At 47.9% G+C, this 18842-nt stretch overlaps 1 protein-coding gene across 2 annotated transcripts in view; it reads right to left on the bottom strand.

Annotated features, from left to right (window-relative positions):
• Positions 1-18842, bottom strand: part of CIT (citron rho-interacting serine/threonine kinase) — a 160713-nt gene that overhangs the window by 81099 nt on the left and 60772 nt on the right. For both annotated transcript variants that reach the window (XM_021703638.1, XM_021703639.1), the window contains exons 9-11: positions 18324-18507; positions 2101-2206; positions 1052-1195 (exon numbers count right to left, since the gene is read on the bottom strand). In XM_021703638.1, coding sequence (XP_021559313.1) covers positions 1052-1195; positions 2101-2206; positions 18324-18507 — 434 coding nt within the window. The remainder of the gene's footprint in view (positions 1-1051; positions 1196-2100; positions 2207-18323; positions 18508-18842) is intronic.

Genomic DNA, 18842 nt, shown 5'->3' with positions numbered 1-18842 from the left:
TCTTACCGCTGTCTACCTGTCCTGTCAGATACTTACTTATGTGTTTGGGACTGAAAACCAACAAGATCCCTTAGCCTTTCGTTAACCCACCATTGGGATGGCTAGGAAGTCTGTTCTGGAATATCGGATATTAGAGGGCTCTCCAGGATAGATCCCTCTTTCAAAGTAGCAATGACTTCCTTCTTGCCTAATTGCCACTTAAGACCCCAAGGGGTCTAATTCCACCTCCTGGCTTACGTTTCCTGGACACCTTTCATCCATAAGGTTCCCTCAATGCTTCAGTGGCACTGAGATACATATCTGAATAACTTCACCCACCACTGAAAGGCAGCCAAATCTGGAATGGAAACATAGCAGTTATTCTTAATCAGCCACGTTCTATAGATTTCCTCTCCCTTGTGAAAAAAAACTTGAAAAATGTGTGATTCAACTTCTTAAGACTGTTTAATTGGCCACGTTAAAAAAAACACCTGAATGAAAAATTTAACGAGACAATGGAGAAGACAGTCTACTCTTGTGAAGGAAAGGAAAAAAAAAAAAAGTCACATGGTAAATAATGACAGAGGGCCTGGGTTTTTTGTTTTGTTTTGTTTTGTTTTTACAGGCTGAGTTTTCTCGTTGCTGCACTGGTTCTAAGCAATGGAAAACAGATCTCAGGCAGATTCAAAATACATGTTCCTGTGCTCATTTAGGAGTTGGGCTCTCGAGGCTGCTGGTGGTGGAAGGGGTATAGACCAGAGAGGCTGGGAGGGGAGGCGCTTGGAGCCTTGGCCGCTCGCCGCAGCAACGACAAGGCCCGTGTCCAGGCTCCACAGCCTACCGGGACTCCTGGAGCCCAGTCCTCACAGTTCTGGGACCTCCCGCCTGGCTCAGGCTACCCTGCCAATCACACAGCTTGCCTTGGAACACTCCCTCTCTCTCTCTCTCTCTCTCTCTCTCTACGCTCTGCCATTGGCTGTGATGTGCCTCATGAAGCTGTCATGAAACAGGATGAGACACACACAACAGGAAGTGCCGCCTCCGAGGGAAGGGGACTTTGGGGAAGGCTCACACTGCATTCTGTGATGTAGGTAGCAAGGTCCTGCTCCAGGAGGGATCTCTGAGTCTCAGAGGCCTTCAGCTCCACCTCCTTCTGACTAAGCACAGCCTCCACCTCTGACACTCTCCGATGTAACCGGGTCATTTCCTGCTCCATCTGAAACAGACACATCGACAGGTTAAAAGGGCCCGTGGAGGTTCGTTCGGAGCAATCAAATCTCAAGCAGCCTCCGAAACCACCTGGGCTGGCACTAATTCGCCAAAGGTTGGGAAGGAAATACCATTGCTTCTTCGCCCGGGAGTGCACAGTTCTTCGTAAGGACAGTCACCAATGCTAAGTCACTCCTCTCATCCAAGACTCGGTTCACACTTGGTCACTTCTCTAGCCCCGTGAGCAAGGAAGCCACAATCACCATTTTTCACCTGTACGCTTTTTGGGTTTAGTTTGGTTTTTGGCACACGTCACTTTAATTTTATCCCAAATCCATCTTGATCCCCCCCATCTCCTTGCAAAGATCTAGAGGACCAATCCAGGACAGGGCAAGGAGATATGTATTCGTCTGCACTCTTAGAGGAGTCCCAGGCAAGGAGTGGGTCTTAGGAGCTTCCAGAGAGCTGCCCCTGGGCAGGAACAGTGAGCGTTAAGAGACGTTGAGCATAGTCAACACAGTGGCCGCAGTTACATAAGCAGGAGGCTTAAAGGACTAGGAAGAGAGACTTCGCATCACTCAAAGCAGATGGGATGCAACTCGGCCACAGGTGAGGACCCACGCCACCTGCCGGAAGAAGCAGACATCTGGCTGGGTCATGCTGAGGAACGGGCCGTTTTTAAATCCAGGGCCTCCTCTGGTTAAGATTTAAAGGATTAACAGCAACGTCAAGGCCTGAATTCATCTCCCTCTGAGCTGCTGGAGGCGAGACTTCAGCGAGGGAGGGAGCGCCTCGCCCGCTCAGTATGGATCAGGTGGCTCAGCGCCAGCAGCGGCCCCGGGCGGATCCCTTGGCATAGACTGACGGGAGGATCCTGGAGCAAGGAGGGAGGCCAGCTGCGGAAATAAATACCTTGTGACACTTGTCCTGGGAGTCTTGCAGCTCTTTGCTTTTGATGAGAAGTTTCTTTTCCATGGAGCTAGTCTTGGCAGGGGAGTCCAGACTTGACACGACAGACCTAGATAAGAAGAAAGCCAGCGTCAAGGTGGCCAGCAGGTGGGTCTGAAAAGGCTTTCAGAACCCGTGGCAGAGATAACGGACCTGCCAGAGTTCTGTGGCCATCCACAGAGCTGGCTCAAGAAGCTTCTGATGACATCAAGGCCACGAGGCAGAGAGGTGGACAGAAGCAAGAACTCTGGCAGACCTGGGTGTAAACTCAGTCGCCGTTGACCTGAGGCAACAATTCAGCCTCTCTGGGCCCTGGTTGCCATATCTGTGAGGTGGGATGATGAAGGGACGTCCCACAGAGGGGAGCATGAGCATTAAATGCACGGCATTGTGCCTACACAGCTTTTTTCACTTACTCACGGAACAGATACGCACTGGGCACCTGCTCTGTTCCCGGTACTGGAATAGCTATGAACAAGACAGGGGGCCCCCACCCTCCCAGAGCTGACTTCCACAGATGGCAGACAGAATGCATCAGTAAGACACACAAACAAAAAGTTACAGATGATGGCAAAGAAGGAAACAGGGTGCCATGGTGTGAGAGAGGGAAATGGGTCAGGGGCTTGGTCTAAGCAAGGGTGGCCAGGACGGGCCTCTCTGAGCGGTGACATCTGAGCTGGGATAAGAAGGTGCTGGCCATCCAAAGCTCTGGAAGGAAGCAAACCCCAGGGAAGGGGAATAAGATGCAAAGGCCCTGAGGCAAGAGTGAGCTAACACAGCGAGTGCCTAACAAACATCATTAGTGACAATACTGATCCAATTACTGGTTCTTCCAGCCCCAAGCTAGCCAGTTTGGTTCTGTTTCCGTTTTATAAAAACAGCTAACGCAGGTGCCTGGGTGGCTCAGTTGGTTAAGTGTTTGCCATTGGCTCAGGTCATGATCCCAGGGGCCTGGGATGGAGCCCCGTGTCTGGCTCCCTGCTGGGCGGGGAGCCTGCTTCTCTCTCCCTCTGCTCCCCCCCGCAACTTGTGTTCTTGCTCACTCTGCTCTCTCTCTCACTTAAATAAAAAATCTTTTTTTTTAAGATTTTATTTATTTATTTGAGAGAGAGAGAGAGAGAGATCACAAGGGGGGGGGGGGGCGGGGAGGAGCAGAGGGAGAACCTGAGCCGAAGGCACACCCTTAACCAACTGAGCTACCCAGGCACCCCTCAAATAAAAAATCTTTAAAAAAAAAGACCAAAAAAGAAAAATCCAGCTAATGCTTGTTATGGTGGGCCAAGTAAGTCCCCCACCCCCAACTTGTCCATGTTCTGATGCCTGGAACCTGTGAATCTGTTACTTGACATTGAGTCGGACTCAAAAGAGACTTTGCAGCTGGGACTAAGGTAAGAGTTCTGAGATGGGGAGATTATCTTGGATTAGCTGGGCAGATCTAATGTTATCACAAGGGTCCCTGGGAGACAGAAGTAGAGGAGGGCAGGGGATGTGAGAGCAGAAGTCAGGTCAGAGTCGGAGAGAGAGAGATTCGAAGATGCTACGCTGCTAGCTTTGAAGGGGGAGGAAGGAGACCCAAGCCAAAGAATCTGGGCAGCCTCTAGAAGCTGGGAAAGGCAAGGAAACCGATTCTCTCCTAGAGGCTCCACAGAGCGCAGCCCTGTCTATACCCTGATTTCAGCCCAGCAAAACCCATCCTGGCTTCCTGACCTCCAGAACTCCAAGGTGATACATTCGTGCTGTTTTAAGCCACTTATTTGTGGCAACTTGTTACAGCAGCAACAGGAGACTGCTACGCTTCCTGAGCATGGACTACACGCATGGCTCCTGACTGAAGCTAGCTAGGTCTTAACTCTTTATTCTCTATCATTCTATGAGGCATTTTAGAGATGAGGAAGCTGCCGATTCATAACTGATCTCTGCTGGTCTCTACAGAGAGCTGGAGTTCAGGGACTCACAGGTGCACCTGAGAGAGCGCCCAGGATGGTATCATGAAAAGAATGCAGCAGGACCTCCCAAGAAGGGGCTGGAAGGAGGCCCTCTCCACAGAAAGGAGGCGCTTACCCACACATGTTTATGTCATTCACACACTCTGCCTCGTCCTGAGAAGCAGTGGTCATGGGTGGAGAGGACACTTCTCACCCAGGGCATCTGCCCTCAGCGGGTGGCACCCTGGGCATGAACACTGGGGTGGGGGAAGGGCAGGGCCAGAGGAACAGCCGGCAAAGGTTCGTGTGCGCAGAGGGACCTGTGATAGAGCCCACCACCGCCCCACGTGCCCATCTTTGTTGCCTTGGTAACAGGGTTGCAGGAGCCGGTCATCAGTGAGCACTCACTTCTTACCAGCCCACGAAATTCTGCTTTCTGATGCCCCAAACTACTTCCTGGCCTACAAGAGGTCCGTTTCCTGCAGCAACTCAGCCCTCCCTCCCTGGCCCAGTGGCAAGGGCTGACTCAGTAGGGCTGGCTCGCTGTACCCTGGTGACGGCTCCCTACATTCACGCTGCAGTCGGCACCCAGAGGCATGCCGCTCTGTTCAAAATCTGACTCTGCCACTCGCGGAGCCTCAGTCTCATCTGTAAAATGGGGATAATTCTCAACCTCCTTCAAAGAGTTCTTGTGAGGGTTAAATGAGATAAGCCAGATATTGCCCTTGGCACTGCGCCTGGCACATTATGAGGGTTCAATAAATGTCAACCATTGCTATTATCATTGTCATTTCTATCATCACAACCCATGCAACGGTGTAAATAAATAGCACATGCCTCACAGGCCTAGAACAGTTGCTTGGAATAGTAAAACTCGGGGGGCTAAAAGTGTTCCGTGCTATTATTCACATTAAACCAAATGGGCAACAGGGATTGAAATCCAGAAACAAATCTTTTGGTATCACCTTTGGCAAAAAATTTTAATCAAGTTCTAGAGCTCTCACTAGCCTATTTTCTGTCTAAAATCAGAAATGGGCAACAGGGATTGAAACCAGAAACAAATCTTCTGGTATCACCTTTGGCAAAAAAATTTAATCAAGTGCTAGAGCTCTCACTAGCCTATTTTCTATCTAAAATCTAGCCAAAACCCACATACATACACACTTTTTCTTTTTAATCTGAGATGAAATGGGTTACTTGGCATGACCTTGGGTTACCTTTGCTGCTTCCTTTATTCCTGACTTCACTCTGGTGGGTAGGCTAGAGAAGGAGACCCAAACCCCCCAAGGAGGGAGGGATGATCCATAGACGGGGTCCCCGGTCCTTTAGTAATCAGGAGGCACCCACATGTTCACTAAGTTACACACTGACCTGGGTCAGGGATGATAGCAGAGGCCATAGCTCTTTATGCCTGAACACAGAACCAGCCCCTTCTAGAAGAACGATTCAGGGGGTGCATGATGTTGGGGGTAGAAAGTGGTCCCAAAACTTGATAACACATGGAGGACAGGATCCAGCAGTGTTTACTGTTTAAAGTGTGCTGCTGTGGGTACAAAAGCTGATTGCTTATTAAAAAAAAAAAAAGCGTTTCTAGGTCACTCATTAATGAGGCCCAGAATCAAGGGGATATGCGCCCCCCACCCACCCACCTGCACTCACAGGAGACCCTCAGACAGCCCTCCTCATCACCTGAGATCAACTCCCTCTTTCTATTTTGATAGCTATGTTGATGCTTGACAAATGTTTACTGTTTAGAAGTTCTAAGTACGGCAATTAAGAGCTCTTCAGGATAAAGCTGCTAAAGAAATCTCCTTTTTTTAAGAATAAATAAAAATCACACCTAAAAAAAAAAAAAAAGCTATGGTAAGAATGCTGGTACTGAACCCAGCTTGTACCTAAGGCTGGAGGAATGGAGTGGGGACAAATGTCCTCACAGCTTTCTGGAACTTCCCTGGTCTTCAACCAGGCTGCACATTAGAATCACCTGGAAAGCTTTTATAAAATACTGATGTAAGGCAGTGAAAATACTCCATGAGATACTATGATGGTGGATCCATGTCCTTACACATTTGTCAAAACCCATAATATGCACAACACTAACAGTGAACTCTAAGGTAAACATGGACTTTGGGTGATGATAACATTTCAGTGTAGGTTCATCAACTGTAACGAGAATACCCTCTTGGTGGGGGATGTTGATGATGGGGGAGGCTGTGTATATTTGGGGGTAAATGGGAAATCTCTGTACCTTTTGCTAATATTGCTGCGAACCTAAAACTGCTCTTAAAAATATAAAGTCTTAAAAAAACAACAACAACAACAAAAAAAACCCTGATGTCCAGGGCCCAACTAGACCAATTAAACAGGAGACAGACTGGGAGGGGGGGCCTGGGCGGCACCATTTTATTAAGCTCTCAGGTGATTCTGATGTACAGAGAGGATTGAGAACGAGGATGCTAATTAGAAGAAAGCACCTGTGATTTCGGGTCTAGGCATTTAAAACTCATACTATGACTGTCCCTAGCATTTGGTTCGAGGTGGTATTTTGGCCAGGCCATTTGGTACTGGTGCCTTTTGGTCACTCCTTGAGTGGGGACACAGTTTTGAAGTTCATCATGGTGGGCTATGAATTTCAAGACAATGTACAGGGCGCCTGGGTGGCTCAGTTGGTTAAGCGACTGCCTTCGGCTCAGGTCATGATCCTGGAGCCCCTGGATGGGGTCCCGCATGGGGCTCCCTGCTCGGCGGGGAGTCTGCTTCTCCCTCTGACCCTCCCCCTCTCATGTGCTCTCTCTCATTCTCTCGCTCTCAAATAAATAAATAAAATCTTAAAAAAAAAAAAAAGACAATGTGCAAATTTCAGACAGTGATTAAAGACTATTCTTACCCCTGTTTTTAATAAGTCAATATACCATTTCCATGAATTACTTCTGTAAGAGAAACACACTAGAGACAGGTATGGCTCAACATATTTGTATTCTATTTATTTTTCATGCAGACACCTAGTTAAGAAAGCCAGAATTCCTGTCCTCAAACAAGTAGCAATGTAGGAGAGAGAATTAATGCTGCTACCTTTGTCCTCAATAATAGCGTCCATTCACTAAGCACTTACCTACGCATCAGACACTATACTTGATACTTTACAAGTTACGTCACTGAACTCATTCAACAATCCTATGAGGTGGGTATTGTTATCACATGGCACTGAACCTACGGGAATGGCTTACCCTATGGCCTCTACATGCTCCCACCCCATTATGATGATGTGGGCGCAGGTATGGGGCAGCAGAACTGGGTTTGGGTTCAAAATTGGGCTCTGCAACCCAATGGCCATAGGTTCAAATCCCGAGCCTTGGACAAACCCAAGAGAAGCAACCCAAGAACAGTGCTGCAGAGACCCAGAGGAGCGAGCTCATGGAAGAAAGGGAAATGGATCACTCAAGGGAAGTTAACTTCCATCCGTGACTGACTGAGGGCCATGCTGGGAGGGCAGCTCCAAGGCTGAGCCCAGGACAGCCCAGGTGCCCAAGAACAGCCATTCAGGTCAGTCCACAGCCACCCCCAGAAACAGCTCAACACACACACAAGAGCAACTCTTCCTCCCTCATTTGGCGACTCAGGGGTGTAATTAAATAGGAAACAGTACAGACTTTAGAGGCCCAGGCTGGTTCATGCTCCGGGCTCGATGAGATGCAGTACAATGAGGATGCTAATAAAAGAACATGCAGCCTGCCCACACATTGCTTGCCTACTCCTCCTGGCCGCATCTCTGATACACAGCGAGTTATACCCATGGAGAGAAAAGGCACTTCTGAGCAGCGGGTGCATGCAGCCAGCCGCCCACACATAGCAGCACGAAGCCAAGTTTGGGTTTTCCTCTTTTTTCCAGCTTCTATTTTCTAGAAAAATTACTCTGAAATCAACATCTCTTCCTGATATACACATCTGCTTTATAATTACAGGGGCCCAAAGAGTATTAATAGAGGTAATGGTATATGACACACGGATGGAAGGTTGGGCTCGGTTGGTTCTGCTGCAGCAGAAAGAATATTTGCTTGAAACGTGTTAGATGTGACCTAAAAATTGCTTTCCATGTAACTTCAACATTTAAGTACAAATGATAAAATGCAGTTTTCCCGGTGTCTGTAATCATCCACATGACTCAAAAAAATTCCTTAATAAAGCTACCAAGAGAATGCTTCCTATCAAAAGAGAATACAATCTGAACTTCCATCCTCAAGAAAGTGTATGTGTTGAATACTCTCTCGTCGCTGCTATAATAATTAAGATCATGCTTAAGCATCAAGCCATCCATTTATTCCCTTAGGAAGAGGATCCTAAGACTGCAGAAGATGCCCCCAGATCACAGAGAACCCAGATCACAAATCACAGATATTCTCGAGATAACCAAGAATGGATACTTGAGTCTAAACCCAGGGAATCAAAATTAGCTCAGCTGAGGGCCCTACCTTAATTGTGGCCAATGGCACTAAAAATACATGCAACTGCAAGATGTAATATGGTGCAAAAAATAAAACACTCATCAGCATTCTGTTCCAAAAATATATTGGCTTTTAAGATTGAGCATTCTGAAATTTATGAACTAACTTTATAAGCCCATTTAAAAATACACGAGTGGTGTCCATCATGAACACTTGGAAATATTAAAAAATACGGCTCTACTAAAGTTTCAGAGTCTAGCTAGCTTTGGGGCACCCTTACCTACCCATACACATCATATATTCTCTCTCCCTCTCTCTCTCTCTCTCATACACACACACACACACACACACACACACACACAGCAGTGGTCTCCAGCTAAATCAGAGCATTTGCTTTGGAATGATTAATACGTAACTCAAGAAGCATTTATTTAAAAGCACATTATTAATGAAAGTGTAGCTACTGGTGGAATTTACTCATACAGTCCCCACCTCTAAGACAGTGCCTTGCTCTGTGGGTTGACGCCGTACTTCCGCCTCCTACCTGGATGGTTGCAGTGACCTAACTTATCTCGTTGAGTCCAGTTCTTGCTGCCTTTCCATCCACCACACACGGTCAATGAGAACCACATGTACCACGTCCCTACTCAAAATCCAAACCTGAAGAAGGCCCATCCTACCTCAAAACTCAGCTCCCCGTGTACCCCTGAAGCTCTACCTACCCCACCAGGCTCTGTGCTCACTGGACACCCACAGGCTAAGTCCCAGCCTCAGGGATCCATGTGGTCATTCCCCATCCCAGGTTCTTATTTCTTCACAGCCCTCACCATCATCTGAAAATCTCTTATATATGAACTTATTTATCCTCTGTCCCCCCCAACAGAATGCTAGCTTGAGGGCAGGGACCCTGTCTGGCTTGTTCAGTTATGCCACAAGGCCTAGAGCAGTATATCTGTGGAGTGAATGAATGGGTGAATGAATGGTATGCCAAATATTTCTGTGCCCCGGGCAGCCTCAGTTTAAACGTCACAGTGGGCAAAGAAATCCAAAGCAAGAAGTATGCTGAATCAATGGCTGGCACGAGAAAGCTTTCTGGCCCTTGCCTGCAAGATGCCCAGATACACTAGTTCTAGGACAGCAGTGTCACGATGACACACTCACTGTCCCCTCCCGGGGACACTCAAGCACTAGGGGGTGGGTGGGAGTGCGTGACATCCAGGTTGGGCACAGCACATTTCCCCAGCACCAAGTTCCAGACCCCACCGGAACTAGATCCCACCAGAAGCCTCGAGCATGTTTTATGGAAGGAACCAGTTTAGCCAACACATCACGGACTCCATTCAGAGTAAAAAATTGGATGGAGATATTAGGACATCTGTCAGGCACCCCACGTGGAACCTGATTCTCTCAATGGGCAGAAACTAGCAAGATGTCTTTATAAACTCAAGCAGGGACGAAGGGAGAATTGAAAGCATCCCTAGGCCCATTCTCACCCCAAAATAACAAGAACAAATATGCAATGGACCCTCACTCTGCTCCAGGTGCTAATATCACATGCTCTGTGTGTTCCCCCAACAAACCTAGCAGCTAGGCACTGTAACAACCCCCACTTTATACATAAGGGAATTGATGCTGGGAGAAGCTAAATGCCTCATTCACACAGGTGGTGAGCGGCAGAGCCTAGATGGGAACCCACATCTACCTGATTCCAAAGCCTGGGCTTTTAATGTGTGTACCACAGTTTGTGCCCCCAAATAAAGAATACTTATGTCAACTCTAAAGTTAAAAGTTGGAAAAGTTGGCCGCTCTCTGCCACTTGCAAGGTGTGCGAACTTTAAGAAGTAACTCAAGCTTCGGGGCGCACCTGGGTGGCTCAGTTGGTTGAGCATCTGACTCTTGATTTGGGCTCAGGTCGTGATCTCAGGATGGTGCGATCCATCCCTGCATTGGGCTCTGCGCTCAGCATAGAGTCTGCTTGGGATTCTCTCTCTCCCTCTGCCTCCGCCCTTCCCGGGCTCCCGTGGACAGCCCCCCCAAAATAATAAATAAATCTTACAAAAAAAAAGGTAATCCAAGCTTCACGATCAGTTTCCTTATCTGTAAAACAATGGGTGCTGCTGGGATTAAGGATGTTTGTCAAGCACTTGGAATAGGGCCTGGTAGTGAATTCTCAGTAAGAGCCACTCTTTCATCCTTATTATGAGGCTAGCCCGTAGGTCCCACACAATCCAGCTAAGTCACAACTGTTAGAGGCAGGACAGCACAGTGCTCCTGGAGGCAGCCAGCGACGAGGCTAAGTCTTCGATGTGTCACTACCTGCAAGACGTCAGGAAAAGAACTCAACCCGGCTGAGGCTCAGTGTTCTCATCTGGAAATGGGGTTAATGCCTGCTACCTCACGGAGTCGCTACCTTCCCAGTCGAGACTGGGAAGACCTAGTGAGATCATGCATGTAAGGCACTCAGCACAGCTCTGGGCACACAAGAAGTGCTCACTAGAGGACAGCTTCCATTAGCACTTGTGCAGAAGGAATTAGCATAGTCCTTGGCCACTTTAGTGTACTTCAATTTGACAAATGTTCTTTGAAGACCTGCCAAGGGCAACTCACTGTTTCAGGCGAGAGGTGGAAGACATGATGGTACCTGTCCCCAATGAGCGCTGAGCAGCGTGCCCAGACACAGGGGAGAAGACGGAGGTACGAATGAAAAGGCAGGCTGGGGTCTTGGCATACCAGCCTGGAATACCAAGTTCAGGAGTGGCCATTAATTCTGTGCACACTGTGATGCTACTGAAGGTCTGAGCAGGAGAATGACATCATCCAACTTATGCTTTGGAAGAATTCCACCCTCTGTGGAGAATGGATCAGAGCTGGGAAAACAGCAGAGAAATCAGTTAGGAGGCTACTGCAACAGTCCAAGCAAAACTCCATGAGGGGTGGCAGTAAGGACAGAAAGAAGGGCATAGACTCAAGTGTCATCCTAGAGGTACAACTTAGAGAGAGAACCTGGCAAATGACGGGCTGGTGGGGGAATGGAAAATAGCTTAAGAAGACTCAATTTTCTTGTCTAGAAGTGTAGGGAGAGTGGTAGTTTGTTAAATGAAACAAGGAAACCAAATTGGCACCTACTGGCTAACTGAATGAGCAAACAAGTCTATCTGTGTTGGGAGGAAACAGGACAGGGACGTTGAGAAACTGGTAGAACATCTTGGCAATAACGAACACAGGGCACATGGGGAGGAGAGCCATGAGGACATAAGAGTGTAAGCCAGGAAATGAATGAGATCACCAAACCCAGGCTAAAAAGGTAACTGCTGGGACCTGAGGAGACGGTGCACCATTTCGAGGACCTCAACAGAAGACAACAGCCACGAAGCAGTGAGCCCGGCAGGCAGAGAGGTAGGAGGGAAAACCGAGTTTCCACAGTGTGGAAGAGAAGCAAGCAGAAAGTCTCAAGGCACACGTGGTAAGTGACGGCATTGCATGGCAAGGTGGGAATCACTGGCTTTGGTGGTCGGGTGGAATAGGCGGCTTCTCAGCAACTTCCCCAGGGTTGGAGAGACTGGAAGAGAGGCACGGAGTGAAGGCTATTCTTGCACGAAGCTGGTCAGAGAAAGGAAGGTGACAGAGAACAGGAGACAAAAGACACGTAAAACAGAAAGAATGGAGAGCGATTCACTTAGGCAAAGGAAGAGATGCCAAACTGGCGCAGAGCTTGGGAACACATAGCACCACTTAGTCAATTACTGTCTTCTTAAGGGATCCGAGGCAACCATGCAAATTAGCATGTGTAGGCCAGCAAAAAACGCACTTGACAGATCTTTTGGAGCCTAATCTTCAGGATGGGGCTAGGCTCGTTTGGATTACATTTCCTAAAAGTACCTTTAAGACAAACAAGAAGGTGGCAGAATGGTCCTGCCAGGCCCGCGAGGCAAGCACGCACAGTCTAAATAGAGAACAGAATAAGGCAAGCAGAACAAGATGTGCTTGACTAAGGGAAAGAAGACATTGAATGAGAGGAGAGAACCCAACACAACCAAGAGAGGCAAAGGTCCGATATCTGGTCTGGATGATCGTGGAAATGGGAGCAACACAGAGCCCTGGAAGGCAGGAACCATGGGCAGGAGCTAGTTACAGGTTTTTAACTTATTTGGGAAGTACAGAAGATGCACACCTTCGTGTACCAGAGCACATTTTGTTACTGTTGCTGACTATTTTTTTACAAAACTCGAAAGACAGATGAGGCTCTTTAGCAATAGGGATCTGGAGGTAGCATGCACAATGACAGACAGCCCTCGGCTGGAAGGGGAAAGGAAGACAGTTTTTAAGGGCAGACTCCCCACCCTCCCAAGTATTTCTGTAAAAGGGAAGTAGGACTGATTGGAGAAGTCAGGCCATCTTCTGCTGGAATAAGCCATCCCCAGGATAAATGACAGAAGCAGCTGGAAATATAAAACATAGATTTGCATAGACACGGAGCTAGAGTCATCAACAAATTGAAAGCTACAGCCATAAAAATGATTTGGACCATTCACCAAATGCTTATTGAGCACCTTGCATATGATCGGCCTGAAGCCACAGTGGAGAGCAAGGTCAACACAGTTCCCTCAGCTCACCAAGCTTACACTCAAGCAAAGAACTTTACAGGAGAGAGTATATATGCATGTGTTTATCACATACACACACACACCAGGAAAGAGTCTCCAAATGAGAGGAGGAAGAAATTTTTTATAAAAAATGCAAGAGCTAGTCTACATACTCAAAAAACTTACAGAGATTGAAAACAAAATGCAGCAATTAGACGGCCTGTCAGCTCTCATCCCACCCTGCCCCAACGCCACTGCTCATCATTCCCCACAGTGGGCCTCTACTTCCAACAAGCATGTGAACCTGGGGACCCCACAAATCCCCTAATTTCTCCTGTCAACAGCATTCATACCTGGCAGCATAGCACAGTGGCTAACAGACTCTTGAGCTGCCACATTGTCTGGGTTCAACTTCTGGCTGAGCTGCTCAGGGCTGCATGACCTTGGGGAAGTTGCTTAACCTCTCCGTGTCTCGGTTTCCTTACATGTAAGAGAGGAATAACGACACTACCTTCCTCGTGGGCCATTGTGCAATTTAAATGAGTTAATCTGTGTAAAGTGCTTAGAACAGAGCCTGGTACAGAGTTGGTGTCCTGTATGGATGAGCTGTTGTTACCACTTGAACCTGCATGAAATGCTCTCTACATATCTCTCCCCTCATCCAAATCCGTTGTCTTCCAAAAAGCCAAATATTTCACCTCCCATTAGTGTGCTAACACACTCAGTCTCCAACACAGGTATTTACTGAGGGTCTACCATGTCTTGCGCTCCAAGGGAACCAGGATGAATCAGAGCCAGCCCTGCTCTTGAGATCACGGCCGACTTGGGGAAATGGAAAGACATTCCAACGAAGATCATCACTGTAACTTGGCAAGAACTGTGAGCTGGCATTACCCATGAAGTGTTCCCCACAAGGGACGCTGCCTTCTTCCTCTCCTGATTCCTACAGCAGTGAGATATCCCATTTGTACCATGATGTTCTGCAGGAAAGGTGTTTGCTCTGTGTCCTCTGGACTGTTTCACACATATATGCCTTGACTTGTTCAACTTGATGGAAGGGCACCCGTTCTGGGACTGGGCCTTCTAATTCTGTCCCTCAACCCACTCCATCCCCACAACCACCTTTTACCTGCAGGTAGCTGGCAACTGCATATTAACTTGTGGTTGGTCAGGATGTTTAAGCTTCTCTAGCAGAAAATTCCCAGGACCTGGGAGGCTGGGTTTCTGCTCTGGCATGACTAGACTACCTAATTATTGCTGATTTCCTTCCATATCCTCTCGGTATAAACAGAGGAACACTATGCACATAGAGACCAGCAAACTAGCAATAACAAAAATAATAACAGTGAGGGCGCCTGGGTGGCTCAGCTGGTTGGGCGACTGCCTTCGGCTCAGGTCATGATCCTGGAGTCCCAGGATCGAGTCCCGCGTCGGGCTCCCTGCTCGGCAGGGAGTCTGCTTCTCCCTCTGACCCTCCCCCCTCTCATGCTCTCTCTCTCTCATTCTCTCTCTCAAATAAATAAATAAAATCTTTTAAAAAAAAATAATAACAGTGAACATTTACTGAGACTTTTCCATGTGCCAAGTACTAGATCAAGTGCTTTATGGGTTTCATACAATCCTCCCGAAAGCCCTAAGAGGAAGGGATCTTTACCTCCCCCCTCCACTTTGCAGTTGAGGAAACAGGCATGCAAAGAAGCGCCAACAGAGCAAGGAAGAGGTACCAAAAACTGGTTCCCTGAGAATCTGGGAAGGCAATGGTGGAAGCCATTTTTCATTCCTCCACTGTGTTTAGATGGCTGGCTCCAAAATGAAACTTCCAATCACCCAGAAGGAAAGAGCCCTGAGCCAAAAGGAAGAGAGAGCCCCCCCTTCCTAAAAACAGCCTATTCAGACACTGGCATCCCACAGATTCCAGCCTCATCGAGATCTCTTTGCTCCTCCAAGATTTCCAAGTTCTCCAAAAGCATCAAACCAGCATGTGTAAAACTAGCACAAAATAAAAAACCAAATGGTTTTTTCCTTCTAGAGTTTATACTGAAGGTTTGCAGAAATGCACGGTTTCAGCTAGGGCTTAAATGAGACGGTATCTCCAATCTAAGAGAAAGAAGGGACCTAAAGAAATGTACCCCTGCTGACAGGGGAGGGAAGAGAACTGGGATCCATTTTATTTTTAAACCTTTAACATACATCTTTAACATATTGTAAAATTCAAGCAAACAGAGGCTCAGAGAAACACCCAAGCATCCAGAGCTTGGCGATGTGGCCTGGGTTATTGGCAGTTAAAAAAAAGAGGCACGAGACAGACACTCCCTCACTCTCCAGCACCAGCTTTTTCATAATCCCACCCCAAAGACAACCAAAACTGGTCCTGTCTAATCTCTCCTGCTCCCTCCAACTCAAGCTGCAAGGAACGCCCACGATACTTCAGACACAGAATGCTGAGATCAAGATTCTTGCTAAGCTTAAAATAATGATGTGCTCCATGGCAGGCTTAAAAACTGTCTGGGGTCCCAAAAAAGGATCCTAAAAAGCAACCAACGATCACAACAATTAAAATCATTCTCACTACCAGAGGCTCCGTGAAAACTCCTCATTCATTCAGCATCACCTCTGAACATTTCATTCAATTCACTGGAACAGATCTGGGGTCAATTTCCCCAGTGCAGCACCACAGCATCTGCAATCTCCTAGGTGGTGTGAAGAGTGAGTAACGGCACAGGTAATCTCTGTAAATAAAAACCGTGACGCTGAGAATGGGGAGGGGAGAAGGAGATGCTTGGGAAGAAACAGCAGGTCCCCGGTGGCAGCGGTGGGACCCCCAGAAAATGCCTCCTCCCACCTCTAAATGAATTTTGTCTATATGTCCGTAGCACTGCAGGGGCTTCTGATTAATTTCATCATTGCATCTTTTATTGAATTTCTAAATAATGATAACACGATCGGTCCAGGGTCACCTGCACCCAACAGGTGGAGTGGATTTCTATAAGGATGCTGTAGGTTTTACCCGCAGGGCTGCCCGTGACTGAAGAGCCAAACCCGACAGCAAGATCACATTCAAAGGCACGAGATGAAAGAATATCTTTCTGATTCCAAACCCAAACTGCCATGGCAAAGACATTAAAGTTCCCCAAAGGCAGGAATACTCCAATCCCATCTTCCAGGTAAGAAATACACGCTTTTTTGTTTGCGTGGACTTTTTTTTTTCTTTTTTATGAGAATCTTATTAAGCATTCTGTTGGGGCATGAACAGACGCTCGTGTTATGCTCCAGAGAGGTATTGTGAACTATCAAAGGTGAAATAGCCTATCTTCAAATACAATGAGCAGTACAAACACAATCAACAAATATTTATTGAGTGCCTGGGCCTTAAGACTGAGATGTCGTCCCGTTCCCCACCGCCCCCCCCCCACCGCTCCCCGTCAGAGAGCTTCCTTAACTGAGCTTTCTGTGAAGGGCAGATGCAATTTCAGGCTTCCTGAACGATAAGTCATTAATCACACACTGCTTCAGATGAATTGCAATGCCTAAGATCCCCCACAGCATTCTACCTTTGCTCCCAAAATCAAATTCCCTCAAGTCCTCCCTAGTTTTTCAGATCACTAGCACCCCAAGCAAGCTTTCATTCTGAGCCGGCCAGCCCACTGCTAACCAGAACTGGAACTCTCCACACACCTCCCTCCAGTCTGATGTGTGACCTTCAGTGTGCTGCGCGTGTCCACATTAAGCTGCCCACCAACCACGCGTCCTTCAGCGTCAGGCCTCCACTTCTGCCCTGCTCTCCAAATGCCCTGCTGGGCCATTTCAAATCCATCTGATGGCACATTCAACAGCTAGTTAGCTCTCTGCCTGTACTCCTACCATCCAGATTGTTTTTGGAGTTGCAAAGCAAAGGAGCCAGAAAGACACTGCCAATGCTACCAAAATGCAACCCCGGATATTAAACCCAGACCCCAGGGAAGAAGGAAAGTAGGACCACCTCAGCACCTTTCAACATAAAAATCTCTCTCCCAAGCAATCACAGCCCACAACCCTATTTCATCTCAAGTGCCTAGTTCCCCCACGATGGTCTGAAATCTTTTGAGGAGCCCATGGGGAGACACCATCCAAGAACCAACGCATGCCTTCAAATCGATCTCCGAACTACAAGCACAACAAATCAGGAATGGACGCTGCCAAGGAGAAAATCAAATTCTGCTTGTCTCCTAAGTGGGCAGCGACTAATTACCTAACGTTACCCCGAGAGCCTCCAAGTGAGAAAGCCAGGGCATCAGGGGAATAACACAGCTGGTCCAAGACCTTCCCGGGAAACCCGTGTCTCTGAACGCAGCATGTCATGGGATCACGGAACAAAGCAAGACACTGAGCTCCTACATCCACAGATGCTACTGCATTTTTACAGAAATTCCCGGAGGCTGGAAGCCAGGACCCTCCAGTCCCAGGTGCCGTGCGAATGCATTTTTCATGAGCTTTTTCAAGAACGGAGAAAAGACCTGTCATGTTGAGAGGTTTACAGGGATGTTTATACTTCCATTTTCTAGTCTGCTGGTTTGTTGGTTTGTTTGTTTTCCCTGTGAAGCCCAGTTTCTGTGAATCAATGACTCGGCTACATCACACTCCCTCCCGGTGGCTCCCGGTAACGGGTCTCTTACTGGCCACCAGCGCTCCGCCAGCTCAGAGAAGCTCAGCTGCCAGATCCCTGATCTTGCAGCCGACTTCGAGCGGAGCCGAGCACCATCCATCTGTTAGAGCTCTGGTACAGCCACTTGCAGCTCAGCTAAGCCCATCAGGAAACCTTTAGTTTATGAGATCTTGTTCAATACAGCCAAGACAGCAACCTCCATCCACCCACCTGAGAGATGGATACACAGATGGAGAAATAGATGGACGGCTCATTTGAACCCTGCATGTTTCTCCTTCCACCAAGGATCTGCACTGCCAGATATCCCCCACTATTTCCTCCCCTGTAAAGAAGACCAAACACTGAAAAACTAACCCAAAGTACCCAATGGACAATTATGATGCTAGGGACAGGAAGAGGAACGTTAAACACAGCAAAATGAGAATATGAACAGTCTACCCACCAAAGCCCAGACAGGTAAATTGCTTCCCAAATGCAGGCTGATTAACAGCTTCCCTTCCCTGCACTACCCCCCCAACCCCCCCACCCCCACCACCTTTGGGCTCTGTATGCCTCACATCAGTACCGATCCTTAGAAAGTCAAATTTTCACTTACTCAGATCTACCAAGAATCCCCAGTGCCTTGCTATACGAAAACCCCACAAACGGCAGTTCTTCGCCCGAGAAACCTGAGAGGTTCAGCTGGCACGGAGAGGATGAAACCCCCGAATTCTTCTCTGGTTCATCAAAATTGGAGGTGTCATCATCAGACTTGAGGGTGGGAACGAAGGGGGGAGGAGCTGGTTAAAGAAAAACAAGAAGAGAGGGAGAGAAAAATTCAGACGGATTCAACACTGTTGCGGAGAAAATCGTCTTGCTCCTTCAGCACTGCAGCGTCTAGCTCCCACAGGCAGACCCAGCCTTGGCTCTGACAGCAACAAGAGATTAACCCCTTCTCTGCCAACATGGCCACCAGCCGGCAGACAGGCTGCCTTCCCCGAGGGGGGGTGGGGGGGTAAACTGAAGGAGAAACTCAAACAGGTCACTTAGTGGAACAAAAGCACTTTGGGGAACTCATGGGAGCCGGCTGTTCATTCCGGATATTTCCAGAACGCTTCAACAGAGCATCAGGCTG

This window comes from Neomonachus schauinslandi, chromosome 14, assembly GCF_002201575.2.
Source record: "Neomonachus schauinslandi chromosome 14, ASM220157v2, whole genome shotgun sequence".
Taxonomy (NCBI): Eukaryota; Metazoa; Chordata; class Mammalia; order Carnivora; family Phocidae; genus Neomonachus; species Neomonachus schauinslandi.
The sequence above is the reverse complement of the archived record's forward strand: the minus strand, read 5'-3'. Positions and strand labels throughout refer to the sequence as shown.